General features: G+C 38.7%; 1 protein-coding gene across 3 annotated transcripts in view; it reads right to left on the bottom strand.

Annotated features, from left to right (window-relative positions):
• LOC140466808 (laminin subunit beta-4-like) overlaps positions 1 to 14271 on the bottom strand; it is a 193289-nt gene that overhangs the window by 28022 nt on the left and 150996 nt on the right. For all 3 annotated transcript variants that reach the window (XM_072562457.1, XM_072562456.1, XM_072562455.1), the window contains 3 exons: positions 12037 to 12409; positions 10360 to 10514; positions 2443 to 2645 (listed from right to left, as the gene is read on the bottom strand). In XM_072562457.1, the coding sequence (XP_072418558.1) occupies positions 2443 to 2645; positions 10360 to 10514; positions 12037 to 12409 (731 nt within the window). The remainder of the gene's footprint in view (positions 1 to 2442; positions 2646 to 10359; positions 10515 to 12036; positions 12410 to 14271) is intronic.

Raw genomic sequence — 14271 nt, 5'->3', positions numbered from 1 at the left:
GTCCTTCTATTCCAGTCAGGAAAGTAGACAGGCAGGTGCAGAAAGCAATTAGGAAGGCACATGGTATATTGGGTCTCATTGCAAGAGGATTTCAGTTTAGAAGTAGGGCTATCTTACTGCAGTTATACAGGGACTTGGTGAGGCCACACCCAGAATATTTCATACAGTTTTAATTTCCCTATCTAAGAAATTATGTGCTTGCCACAGAGGAAGTGCAGGAGAAGTTCACTAGACTGATACCAGAAATGACAGGATTGTTTGATGAGGAGGGATTGCTTCAATTGGGTCTGTATTCACTAGGGTTTAGAAGGATGCAAGGGGATCAGGATGAAACACAAATTCAAATCTAGGTGTGCCTAGACTAGATGCAGGAAAGATGTTTTCCTTGGTTGGCAAGTCTAGAATCAGGGGACATAGTCTCAGGACATGTGATAGACCATTAAGACTGAGATAAGGAAAAGAATTTGTCACACAAAGGTAGTGAACCTGTGGAGTTCCTGAACATAGAGGCTCTGGCAGCCATGTTACTGCATATATTAAGGAAAGAAAAATAATGTTTTAGATTTTGAAGGTATAAATTGGCATGCAAAAAGAATTAGAGGATCATATTGAATGCAGGCATGAAGAGCTGAATGGCCTAACCCTGTATTTCTGTGTCTCTATGATTTCAATTTTGTTAGGGCACCTTGATGGCACATTTGGTCAAATGTTGTGTAAATGTCCAAGGCTGTCACTTTACCTCTGGAATTCTGGTCTTTTCTACAAGTTTGAACTAAAGCTGTAATGAGGTCAGAGGTTGAATGAGTCTGGTGAAATCCAAAGTCAGTGTATAATGGCTAAGCAAGTGTTGCTTGATAGCATTGCTTATGACACCTTCCATCACTTATATCCCTCATGGACTATGGCTAATTATCGTTCATTCAATTTGACATTTTAAAATGAATATTTTAAAACCATGGACCTAATTTTCCATTTCTGATGCTGAGTGAACCCAGGAGGTCCAAAAAGAAGACTCATGAGGCAATAATTTTTATCTTAACTGTTGATTCCTGACAGACACCCTGGTGTGACAAACATGGTAGATCATGACCTGATACTCATGGAGACTGGTGTCAAGCTTGCTGTTTAATTCAATATTCTATGACAATCCTCACTAATAGATGCAAGTCAACAGAAGTTGCTCACAGAGCAGTGGAAGAAATTATGTGCTTTGCTCGACAGTATATTTTATGAAAGGTTTTATTCTGAAAACTGTAATTACATTCATTCGTTTGATAAAACAGGTTAAGTGTTTTCTGAATAGCTGTTTATTTGACAAATTTGAGTACTTGACATAAAATCGTTTTTCAAAGCAAAGTTTAATAATTGTGTTTGATTGACAGTTTTATGAGCTTCTAGGAGATGTAAATTTTTCATTAGGAGCTTAAACAGCATTTTTCTTACTTTTCAAAGCATTTCAAAGAAAAAAAATTCCAATATTATAATATGACACGAGTTCTGTGTATAAGGTAAGTGGCATGGAGGGACAACGGGTGATATGGGAACATATGGAAAGAATGTAGCAGAAGCATAGATTATATAAGATGTTATTGAGGCTGCATGGAGCAGGCATCAGAGATTTGAGGAGGGTTGGAAAGGCCATGGGTTCGGAGAACTGCGTTGATGTCTCGTTTGTTTTCCAGCCGGTTATCCTTGATATCTAGCTGTCACTGTTCCTGCCTCAGACTTCTCATGGGCTGTGACCATGCCTCTAACCTACCTCCAATTCTGGAAGATCACATTTTAGATGAATGAATTTGAAACCATAACATCAGGAAATGACCAAACTCTTGCTTCCTGATTTGGAAGGGAAGATACTGTCCCATGCCTCATTGATGTACTTGATACAGGGGGAACATACTTGATTGCAATTATAACATTATTTCATTGCCATTAGCAGATGCCATTAGTGAAGACTAAATAATGTCAAATATCGATCTTAGATTTCAACATTTAAAGAACAGAACAAAAGTATTTGTACAAATTAATTTCTTCTTTTTTCAGATCATGTATAATTTAGTCCATGATGTATAAATGGGAGACTGGAACAACATGTCAAGGAATTAACCAAAGATTGAGTGTGTTATAATTGATTATTGTTTAATGAGACAGGGTCAATTGCTAATCTCATTCTATTGTATTTTGCGGAAGAGTGATCACAACATGATAACATTTTCTATTCAATTTGATATTTATTCTATTATTCAAGAATTTGAACACTTCTGTAAAATCTTCTCCTAAGCTTCTCTGTACTAAGGAGTAGAGCCCCAGCTCCTCCAGTCTTACCACATAACAGAAGTTTTATATCTCTGGCAATATTCAAATAAATCTCTTCTGTACCCTTAAATTATGGACCAGTGCATCTTTCCTGGAAATGTTTCTTTTAACAGAAGTAGAACTCACCTTTAGGATACTCAACTCCAGTAGTTTAGTCTTGTTGTTTAATGCATGGATTTCATCTCTATTGATCAACATTGTTTTGTTTAACAAGGCAGCTGCCTTTTCTCTTGTCATATTTGAGTTGTTCAACACCAGTTCTGAATCATTCACTTTCTGTTGTGAGGTTTTGGAATTCTGATAGTATTTGTTAATGTCTTCAAAGTTACCTGTGAACAAAAGGAAAAGATTCACCTCCATTTCTCGTACTGAACATAATCTTTGACCATACATTTTAAGACTTGTGTATAATCCGATGGAAATGATATGCTATTTGCTGAGTGAGCTGAATTATTTTAAGTTATTAAAAATTAGAAAATGCTTCTGTACTCTCTCACAGAGTTATGTTCTTGTGCACTTCAACTTAATGAGGTGTTTGATTACAGTGGTCTTCCCAAAGCTATTGTGCTCATCAAGGTAGATTTTTCACTTCACACTCTATATATTATTTGATCAGCACAGCGTAAGATATTTTAACTTCTAAATTTTGATGTTCCCTGAAACTTCAGTGCCTACTTTTAGGAAGATGCTTTATAATTAATATTATTTGGATGACTTGCGTTTTGAATGGTTGTGGAAAAAAAATTTTTTCTGCTTTGTGTACGTACCTGGAATGGTTTCTTAAAAGTTTAGGGCGGACACTGAGGATACTTTTTTTATCAAGGCTTTTTAGAAATCATACACGTAGTGATAACTGTTGCTTCGCTGTAGATCCTGCTGGGGTTATTTTTGAACAGTGACTGGTACGGAAATGTTTTTGTTTCATCTAGTTCAGGAGGAAGCCTGCTAAGAACAAGTTGGGTTGAGGGAAAGCTTCCTATGAACACATTGTTTAGCTGATCTCTCCTACTTCTGAAAAGTAAACCCTCTTTATCAGTTCAGGGTGCAAACTTTTGAAAGAGTAATTGAAAGAACATCTCAAGTCTCTATTGCCTGTGCAAGCAATGTCTGCAAGAATTCAGAGACATCTTTCTCTTGAATAATTTGACTACATATGTCAGAACATTAAGGCAACAGACTCTGGAACATTATAAGTTTTATGTTTTTACCTTCAAGAATAACCCATCAATCAAAGTGTTTTTTGTTTCAAATCCCAGTCTCTGCAGCCAAATCTATTTTCTTTTCCCTGTTTTCCTGAAGACTATCTGAGTGTGTGTTTGTGACTGTTTTGTATTTACAGGAGTAAGCATTTATACTTTTAAGTTACTGACTGTATCTTTATTAAAAAAGTTTTGTTTTTTAATAAACCATGATTGTATTTATTAAGAAACTCAGTTGATAGGTCTTTTTGTTTATAACCTAATATCGGCAAAGTATTTAATCAGTCACTTTGCTATCTGCATTTTCAATGTATGTTCCTATTATGAAGCAGTGGAGCTAGAGCAATGGTGAACTTCTCCAGCCTCCGTTCTAAAAATACAATCAATGAATACAGAAAGTAGGCAAATATGGCAAGTAATTAGGAAGGCAAATGACATGTTGATCTTCAGCATGACAAGATTGGTGTCCGTAAATAAGGAAGTCCTGCTACAGTTGTACAGGGCACTGGTGAAACCACATCTGGAATACAGCGTGCTGTTTTGGTCTCTATTTCAAAGGAAGAATGAGCTAACACTACAAATTGGATTATGAAGATTCACTAGATTGGTTCCTAAAATGAAAAGATCATTCTATAATGACAATACTGTGTAACTTGGATCTAAACTCTCCAGCACTTAGTCGAGTCATAGTGTCATCAAGATGTACAGCATGGAAACAGACATTTTAGTCCAAGTCTTCCATACTGACCAGATATCCTAACCTAATCTAATCACATTTGCCAGCATTTGGCCCATATCCCTCTCAACCCTTGCTATTCATATACCCATCCAGATGCCTTTTAAATGCTGTAATTGTACCAGCCTCCACCACTTCCTCTGGCAGCTCATTCCATACCACCTTCTGTGTGAAAAAAGTTTCCCCTCAGGTCCCTTTTAAATCTTTCCCCTCACCTTAAACCTATGCCCTCTAGTTTTGGACTCCACTACCCTAGGGAAAACACTTTGTCTATTTTCACTATCTATGCCCCTCATGATTTTATAAACTTTTACAAGGTCACCCCTCAGCCTCCAATGCTCCAGGGAAAATAGCCTCAGTCTCCCTATAGCTCAAACCCTCCAACCCTGGCAACATCCTTGTAAATCCTTTCTGAACTCTTTCAGGTTTAACAACATCCTTCTTGTAGCAGGGAGACCAGAACTGAATACAGCATTCCAAAAGTGCCCAACCAAATTCGGTACCAGCCATAACATGACCTCCTAACCCCTATTCACAATACTCTGACCAATAAAGGCAAGCATATCAAACACGTTCTTCACTATTCTGTCTACCTGTGACTCCACTTTCAAAGAATTATAAACCTGCACTCCAAGTTCTCTTTGTTCAGCAACACTTCCCAGGACCAGATGACCTCACTGAAACATATAATATTTAAGTTGGGCTTGCCAGGGTATACACTGTTACTGGGTAATTTAGAACTTAGATGCCCAGTTTCAGGGTAAAGAGTAAATTATTTATGTCTGAGATTAGGAGAAACTTCTTCAGTCAAAGCTTTGGAGTTTTCTGCCACAGAGGGTCATCTGTGTTACGTCATGGAAAATACTGAAGGCTGAAATAGACTTTTAATTTCTCAGAGAATCAAGGGATATGGGAAGGAGGTGAAAAAGTAGAGCTGTTGCACATGATTAGACATGATCACACTAATTAATGAAACAGTTTCAAGAGGCCATATACTCTACCCTGACCTCTTTTTATGTATTTATTTCTTTCCTTGTATCTAAGTGATTGGTTGTTCGTGATCAGATTTCTGTTCTTTTCCAGAGTCAAGAGACATGAATATTTGATGGAAATGACAGGGGACATTTCGCAAATTGGGAGCTTTGCTTTGATTTAGGGAAAGACATAGATTGCATGGGTCATTTTGCAGCAACTTTTATTACATGTTACTTTACATCAAATAAGCAATGGAGTTATGTATCCTGACCAAAGTTTCCCAAAGCATAAGGAAGAAAAATAATTTCATAGGTTCCCTGGTTTCCAATGGCATGACATTTGAACAGTGTGACAGTGGTGTCACATCAGGTATTGCCTTGATGATATAACCTTGATGACATCACCTTGACAGCTATACTGTATAAGCTGCATTTTAAAAGATTGGCAGACCTTTTTTGTAAATTAAGTAACCATCTTCTCTGCTTCATTGTGGGACAGGCTAAAAGTAGACAAGTCTCATTGACACCGTCATTATGGTTCGTTGATTTACTTTTCAAACACAGAGGCTCATTTTGGCTGGTTGAAACCACAGTGGGTAAAAAAGATTGCTTATTAGATTAACACAACACTGCATTTGGACAGTGACTCAACTTTTCATGGGGATCACATAAAGGGGGCCACCTTTGTACACTGAAAAATGAACAAAATGAACAAAAATCAAACAAGCTTTCACCAGAGTGAGTCCTGCAACTAAAGTCATCAGACTTAGCAATCAGCTAAGTATGGGTGGCACGGTGGCACAGTGGTTCGCACTGCTGCCTCACAGTGCCAGAGACTCAGGTTCAATTCTCGCCTCAGGCGACTAACTGTGTGGAGTTTGCACGTCCTCCCAGTGTCTGGGTGGGTTTCCTCCCACAGTCCAAAGATGTGCAGGTCAGGTGAATTAGCCATGCTAAATTGCCCGTAGTGTTAGGTAAGGGGTAAATGTAGGGATATGGGTGGGTTGCGCTTCGGCGGGGCGGTGTGGACTTGTTGGGCCGAAGGGCCTGTTTCCACACTAAGTAATCTAAGTAGCCAATTACCTAACTGTAAGGCCTTGCATTTCTTTTGGCCAACTATGGTACTCCTTTATGAAGCTGAAGTAACCCTCTAGATATTGCCTCAGGCCAGCTTTGTGGTGGGGTTAGGCACCCTTTGTTGGGAGGAGGGTCATCATATGCTATATCTTGTTCCATCTTCAAGTTCACCTGAGAAATTCATATCGGGTGTAAAGCAACTATAAGAACTTTCATGGTTTCTTAGAAATCTTATGTTTTCAAGACATTCACCGCAGCCAAAGGAACATCTCAACCAAGAAACATCAGGCCTGCACCCAAATAGAGAATGAGTTATAATTTTTATAATTTTTTTTACTATTACCTAATTTTCTGTGCAAGGGGCAATGTAGGTGCATTGACTATGTGAGACCACATTTTGTTCTAGTGTGTGAGAGAAAGAAAATAAGTTTATTTTTGAAATCCAAAAAGCTCCCCACTAGACTATTAAAATTGAATCAATCTCTCCAAGGGCAAAAAGATTTATTGACACATATATTGGTCATGGCCAAAAGAAAACAAACACCTAAAATTTACCCGTGATAATGAAGAATGTTTTAAATACATTAAATTAATATTAATATTAATATTAATTTTCATAGCAGTGAGTTTGCAATAATTAACCTTACAATGAAAGTACAATGCAAAATCAGCCAATTGAGACTGGTATTTTCTTGTGTTTGTATTCTGTGTGAACCTCCTACTGTCAGAAATCATCTGCATATCTTTCTATTCCTTTCCCTTTTATGAAATTATCTGTTTCCCTTCAAATGCATGAAGTAGTTCTTTAAAAGGGTAATGGCCAAGCCTCACAAAACTCTTAGAATTTGTGTTGCATTAGTCATTTAAAATATCATCAGCTGGAATACAGAAATAGCTGTAACTGTGGGACAAATTTTCCACAAATTCCAGAGCACACCACAGAGTATTTCTGTTGTGGAGAATATGATGGAAGAAGTTGAGGATCTCAATTTCTCCACCCAAACTCAACATTTCTCATTTTCATGGGAATGGGATCGGGGGTGGGCTGTAGTTTGCATAAACACAGTTCCCAGAGGCATTGTGCCTTTTAAATGACCACCTACTTCCATGAAATTGTACTTTGGTAACTGTCTGGAACCTGGAGTGTGGAGATTGGACCAGGTAAGAGCAGGTCCATTCTCATTTTGCATTTCTTTTGGCCAACTATGGTACTCCTTTATGAAGCTGAAGTAACCCTCTAGATAACCCTCAGGGCAGCTTTGTGATGGGGTTAGGCACCCTTTGTTGGGAGGAGAGTCATCATATGCTATTTAGGACTATTAACAATGGAAAGGATTCTGCATAACTCCCTTGGAACTGTCCAACTTGTGAAGTTATGAATGAAAATACATTTTTGAATGGAGTGCAATCTGTAATTAAGTATTAGAATGAATTTTCCTCCTACGTGGATGTATATTCAATTAGTTGGCATGACAGGTGAAGGGGAAATGGTAGTCGGTGGAACTAGGCTCTAAGTCGGCAGGGGGAGATAAGTTGGCATATGGATATAAGGGGACTATGGATTATATAAAGGGCATTAGTGTTGGTATAGTGGGACTAAGGGAGTGTGTGTGAGAGAGAGAGGCAATATCAGGGGTGTGCCTTGGATGAATGTTTAATTTGTTGCCAAGCCTTTATGACCATTATGACACCTTTTCAATCCACTTATAGGCTGCTCCGGAAACAGACATCGGCATTACAGGGCACACCTGCAACTAGTTGTGAAAGGCTGCTGCAAGGACACTTTGTACCCTTGGACAGGCAACCAAATGAAGAGTTGGATCAGGCAGCATCTCAGAGCTGCTCACTCACTCTCATAGTGTTTGCTCACTTAACATCTACCTCCATATTTGCAACATCCATATCTTGCATTGCCATCTCTGTCAGCTTGTTGGCACGACAGCTAGAGCCAAATTCACTGCTAATTTTATTAACCAAATAGCCATGTCAAAAACTGGTGGGGTCTAAATTTTGGACCAGTTAATGTTGGGTGGTTGTATTGTCTGTCAGGCGGTCCTAGTATTGTCAGTCATGGTCACAGTCTCCACACAATTCACGGGCTTGGCCACAATCAGTTATCTGCCTGGGACACTCATGATCAGGGAATCTATCTGAATGCAATCCAGGGAAATGGGGCAACAATCTGTCCTGTAGGTCTATACAAAGTCAACCACTGTTATGTGTCATCAGTCAGGGAGCTGCAAACATAGAGGTCTGGTTGGTCATGTCTAGCGGCTGCCTTTTGAAGTCAGACAGAGGTTTGGGGTGAATAAAATCCTGGGGTACATCTGTCCATCCTTCAGCAGGGCTTGAGTCTGGCTTGTGTGGGAAGTCGAGAGTTCTTTGCAAAAGAGGTGAGAAAGTACAGGCTGTGGAGTTTGAGGGGGGAAGGAGGAAGGTTAAGCACAGGTGATTGAAGGTGTTTAGGTGGGAATGTGGAGGAGAATTGGAGGGCCATGGGTAGGGGAGGAGGCATTGGTGGTAGTGGGGTTATTGGCCACGAATCCACTTTTAGCAACTAACTGATGGGATATGTTCAGAGCATGTCAGTGAAAGATCCAGTGGTTGGAAAACTAACACAGTAAAGAGACAAAGGTTCAAAACTAAGAAGAATGATAAGCAATTTGACCATTTTTTTTCTTTTACCCTCACCCATAGAGCATAAATGTCGCTTGCAGACTTCACCAAAGAAAGTACCTTGAAGCAACACAAAGTTCTGCAAACAATCAAAATTGACGTAAGCATTTCAGAGAAAACAAGATGGACCCAAATCTGATGAGCAATATATCTGAAGTACCTCTGAGATAAGATATGCTTCGTAAGTTAGCTTCTGTTCTGCACAGCTGATTTTCAAGGACATTGGTAAATAACACAGTTATGGTTTAACTACAGAATAAATCAAGTGTTTCGCCTGCCTGAGGCTTGTGACAGCTGTTTCATCCATGAGTGAGGTGTAAAGCAATTGTGAATATTTTACAACATCACACTACTCAACGTGCTGGTAGTTTGTTGTCAACTACTAGAATGGAAAAAATGTCTTGTCACAAATGGGTCTATAAAAATGCTATAAATATAATTCAGCTGCCAGAATTCATCTAAATGTGAGGCAGGATAGGAGGAAAGAACTATCTTATTTGCAATACTCAATGATAATTTCCATATCAATAGTCCATCCAAATCTCAATTTTGAAATTTGGTCATATTTTGCTTGCATCTAATTTACTAGGCCTTTCATTAGCAAAAACATTAACATGATTGAAGAAAGTACTGTTCAGTTATCATTTTAAAAAAAGATGGCATGTTAAGCTCCTTTCTTTGTGTCAGGAGTATCACATTTTGTTTTAAGGCTGATCTGGGGTAAATGCAGCTAACAATTTAATTAAAATGATTAAATGAACTTTAATAATTAAAAGGCAGACATTTCTGGGAATAGGTTTTAGCTAATCTCAATTTTCTCATTGGTGAGAGCAATGAACTAAAACAGGTATGTGTTCTATAATAATGTCTTCATACAAATGTTGCAGAGACACAATTTGTATGTGTTTTAGATAATTAGATTAAGTAAACCAATTTAAAAAGCTTGTTGATCACTTTCTCAGGTCAAAATCCCATAACTCCCTTTCTAATAGGACTTCAGAATACCTAACTGAAATGGACTGCAGTGCTTCAATCAAGTGGCTTACCACTAGCTTCTTCTATATTGAGAGATGGGCAAAAAGTACTGTACTGGCCAGCCAAGACTGTATATTGTGTAAAATAAATAAAAACATTTGTGTGATAACCATTGTTTTGCACTGCTCTAAGCAGACCTGGTTTACTTCAGGCAGTTAAAGAATGAACATCCCTTAAGGTTAATTACTTGGACATTTCAGCATACAATTGTAAAACATGTGGCTATTTCAATATATTACTTTAATTTTAATAATGATCATTTTAATCATCTAAATCCAGTATTCAGTTAACATGGGAACACAGCACAGGTATGTTATTTAAACGTCTCTTCCAATGGTACACTTACCACTTGCATTAGCTATTGTCCTGGAGTCGATTCTGAATCTATTCACTTTCTGACTGAGCTTGTCAATTTCTTCATTCAAATCATCAATATCTCGGTTATGCTGCTCAGTGTTATTTGAAATGTTCAAGTGTGTGTTGATCTGCATTTTGATTTCCCTGAATAACAAGTTTCAAAAAGATTAACACATTGTCTATAGTTTAGTTGTTGTTTAATAATTATCCAACTGTATTTTTATTTCATGGATGATAGTTTGGAATCTGTGTCACATTAGGACTATGTGCTATATTCTGTCACTAGTTTCTTTACATTCATCTGGGGCTGCTACCCAAAATCGTAGATTGGGATTGGAACCCAACTACAGTGGAATTTAATTTAACTAATAGCAAGAAAATTATTAAAGCTCATCTGATCTTCAACCATTTTCTCCAGCTTCCCCTCAATACGACAGCTGAATGGTTGATGTTTCTTATGGATATTTGAAGTGTAGGCAATAAATGGATTTTCACATGTGTTACTTTTAATGATATTTCTTTATGCTGATTTTGCTCCCCCCACAATTTGAAACAGGGAAAAATCCACCTGTACCAATTGAAAAATGATGGAATATGAATTTACCATTCACACTTTTATAATTATGTTTCTGTTCAAAAACTATTTTCCACTCCAATAGTGGAAGAATAGACTATTCCTGAAAACTCATGGGTCTTTGGTTCCAGTGTAAATACGATGTTCCTCCTGTAAATGATAGTCAGTGTTGACCCCACCGAAGTTTGTGGTCTCAGCAGGGGACGGGGTGGTGGTGAAAAAGCATGAATCTACATTGGCTAGGCAACCATCCAAGGTGCCTTCAAAACCCTGGGTGTGACTACATATGCTAGCTCACCAAGATCTTGAGCTGAGGAAAACTGGGTGATCCTGTGCAGTGGCCATGTCACAGACACTAGTTAGGGCGGAGGATTTCTCCAGCCCTCACACAGCCTTGGGCGTGTCAGTACTAGTTGTATTCGGGTCCCAGCCTAATATGTAGTGCTTCCACTGCACTCTGGCCTTATGTATAAGAAGGATTATGGATATTTGATTCTAGTTAATGTTATTGTCAAACAAAACTATATTCTTAAAACATTCAATGTAAATCATTTCATATTAACTGCTGAAGTATTGGCAGTTAGTTTGTCATCTCTAGCTCATACTTCACCTTTCTTTTTATATATTGAAACCATGTAGAACATTTCTCACAGCCTGCAAGTATTACAGAAAGATGCAATTACCTTTGCCTCCAATCTGAATTTATTAAAATACTCCACAAACCAACTGCTAGAGGGCTGACTTTTAACCACGAAGGTTTCTACCACATCACAACATTATGGTAGACAAAGTTCAAATGGAAAAATCAAAAGAACTTTGGGTTTTCCTGCTATGTTATAATGGAAAGATGCTGTTGCATGATGTATCCCAAATAAAACTGACAACTAGGTCAGAACTTGTCTGCAAATGCACCAGCATGTCAAACTGGGCTTCTATCCATTTCAGTCACTGGCATAGACACAAATGTTAAATTGCCTCTTGTTAAAGTTAAGATTGAAGTCTGTGATTTAAAATAGTCAAGTATCAATTATTGCGATCGGAAGTTAAAATAAATACTTTCTCCGTACAGCTAACTAAATTGAAGAAAATTACCTGATTTTGTCAAAGTAATCCTTTGTCTTTTCAAATTCATCCGGGGAAGCAACTGAGTCATTTAACTTGTTGGCAACTGCAGCAAATTTCTTTTCTAACTTTTTAAGCCTTTCATCATAGGAAGGCCCCGGAGTTTGTCCAGGCACGAAGTTGGTCTTGTTGATCAGACTTTCAGTGGCTCGGATGATGGAACATATCTCTTCATCTATCAGCTTAAAGCAAGGATGACACCCTGTGCAATTTGGAAACTCCTTGCAGTAACCCCATGCACACTTGTTGCACTGTTGCCCTGTTACGCCTTCACGGCATTTACAGGCACCTGTTGTCTTGTCACATGCAGGCCTTTCTGTCCCTTCCAAACTGCAGTTACAGGCTACATGGAGAATATTGAAAACATTTATTATTTAAATCCATTCACATCTTAAATAATTCTGAATAATGTTTTTTTTAAACAGCATTGCATTACGCTTTGACAATGAAATGCAGAATCCACCAGTTCTCATTAACTTGATTGAGTGTTTTGAAGAAGTAACTAAGAGGATTGATGAGGGCAGAGCAGTGGATGTGATCTATATGGACTTCAGCAAGACGTTCGACAAGGTTTCTCATGGTAGACTTATTAGCAAGGTTAGATCTCATGGAATACAAAGAGAACTAGCCATTTGGATACAGAACTGGCTCAAAGGTAAAAGATAAAGGGTGGTGATGGAGGGTTGTTTTTCAGAATGGAGGCCTGTGACCAATGGTGTGCCACAAGGTTTGATGCTAGGTCCACTGCTTTTCATTATTTATATAAATTATTTAGATATGAGGTATAGTTAGTAAGTTTGCAGATGACACCAAAATTTGACATGTAATGGATAACCAAGATTACAATGGGATCTTGATCAGATGGGTCAATGGGCTGAGGAGTGGCAGATGGAGTTTAATTTAGATAAATTTGAGGTGTTGCATTTTGGAAAGGCAAATCTTGGCAGGACTTATATATTTAATGGTAAGGTCCTGGGGAGTGTTGCTGAACAAAGAGACCTTGGTATGCAGCTTCATAGCTCCTTGAAAGTGGTAGATAGGATAGTGAAGAAGGTGTTTGGTATGCTTTCCTTTACTGGTCAGAACATTGAGTGTACGGGTTAGGAGGTCATGTTGCAGCTGAACAGGACATTGGTAAGGCCACTTTACAAAGATGCTGTCAGAGTTTGAGGCTTTGAACTATAGGGAGAGGTTGAATTGTTTTCCCTGCAGCGTCGGAGGCTGAGGGGTGACATTGTAGACGTGTATAAAGTCATGAGGGTCATGGATAGGATAAATAGACAACATCTTTTCCCTGGGGTGGAGAAGTCCAGAACCAGAGTATAGGTTTAGAGTGAGAGGGGAAAGGTTTAAAAGGGACCTAAGGGGCAACCTTTTCACACAGAGGACAACGCATGCACGGAATGCCAGAAGAAGTGGCGGAGGCTGGCACAATTACAACATTTACAAGGCATCTGGATGGTTATATGAATAGGAAGGTTGTGGAGGGTTTTGGCCCATGTCCTGGCAAATGGGACTAGATTAATTTAGGATATCTGGTCAGCATGGATGAGTTGGACTGAAGGGTCAGTTTCCCTGCTGCACGTCTCTATGACTCTAATTAGAGGAAACGGGTTGAGAACTGATACACATTTATCTTGGACAGCTAAAACTGCTAAAAAGTGATTGTGATATTTTGCAGGAGAGACAAGTACATGCATATGTTTTTCAAGTACCCAAACTGCGTAAGTTTATTCTGGTTTGCGTATATACATACTGTCCCAAATCAAAGGCATAGTCCACTGGAAATCAAGCCTTAATTTTGTTCCATTCATTCATGGGATGTGGGCATTGTGGGCAAGGCCCGTACATATTGCCCATTCCTAATTGCCCAGAAGGCTCAGCCACATTGCTGTGGGTTGGGAGTCACATGTAGGCAGTTTCCTTCCTTAAAGGACATGAGTGAACCAAATAGGTTTTTCCCACAATTGACAATGGATTCATGGTCATTATTACTTTCTTAATTCCAGATTTTTATTGAGTTCACATTCAATCATTTACCAATGCAGGAGACAAACCTGTGTACCCAGAACATTACCAGGGTCTCCAGATTGACAGTCCAGCCATAATACCACTTGGCCAGCACCTCCCCTTCCACAAAGTTTCCAAAATTGTGCTGAATGTGAAAGTTCCCAAAATCCCAATTTGCACCTGACTAACTGCTAT

Source organism: Chiloscyllium punctatum, chromosome 44, assembly GCF_047496795.1.
Source record: "Chiloscyllium punctatum isolate Juve2018m chromosome 44, sChiPun1.3, whole genome shotgun sequence".
NCBI classification, from domain to species: Eukaryota; Metazoa; Chordata; class Chondrichthyes; order Orectolobiformes; family Hemiscylliidae; genus Chiloscyllium; species Chiloscyllium punctatum.
Note: the sequence above shows the minus strand (reverse complement) of the source record. Positions and strands in the feature narration are given on the sequence as shown.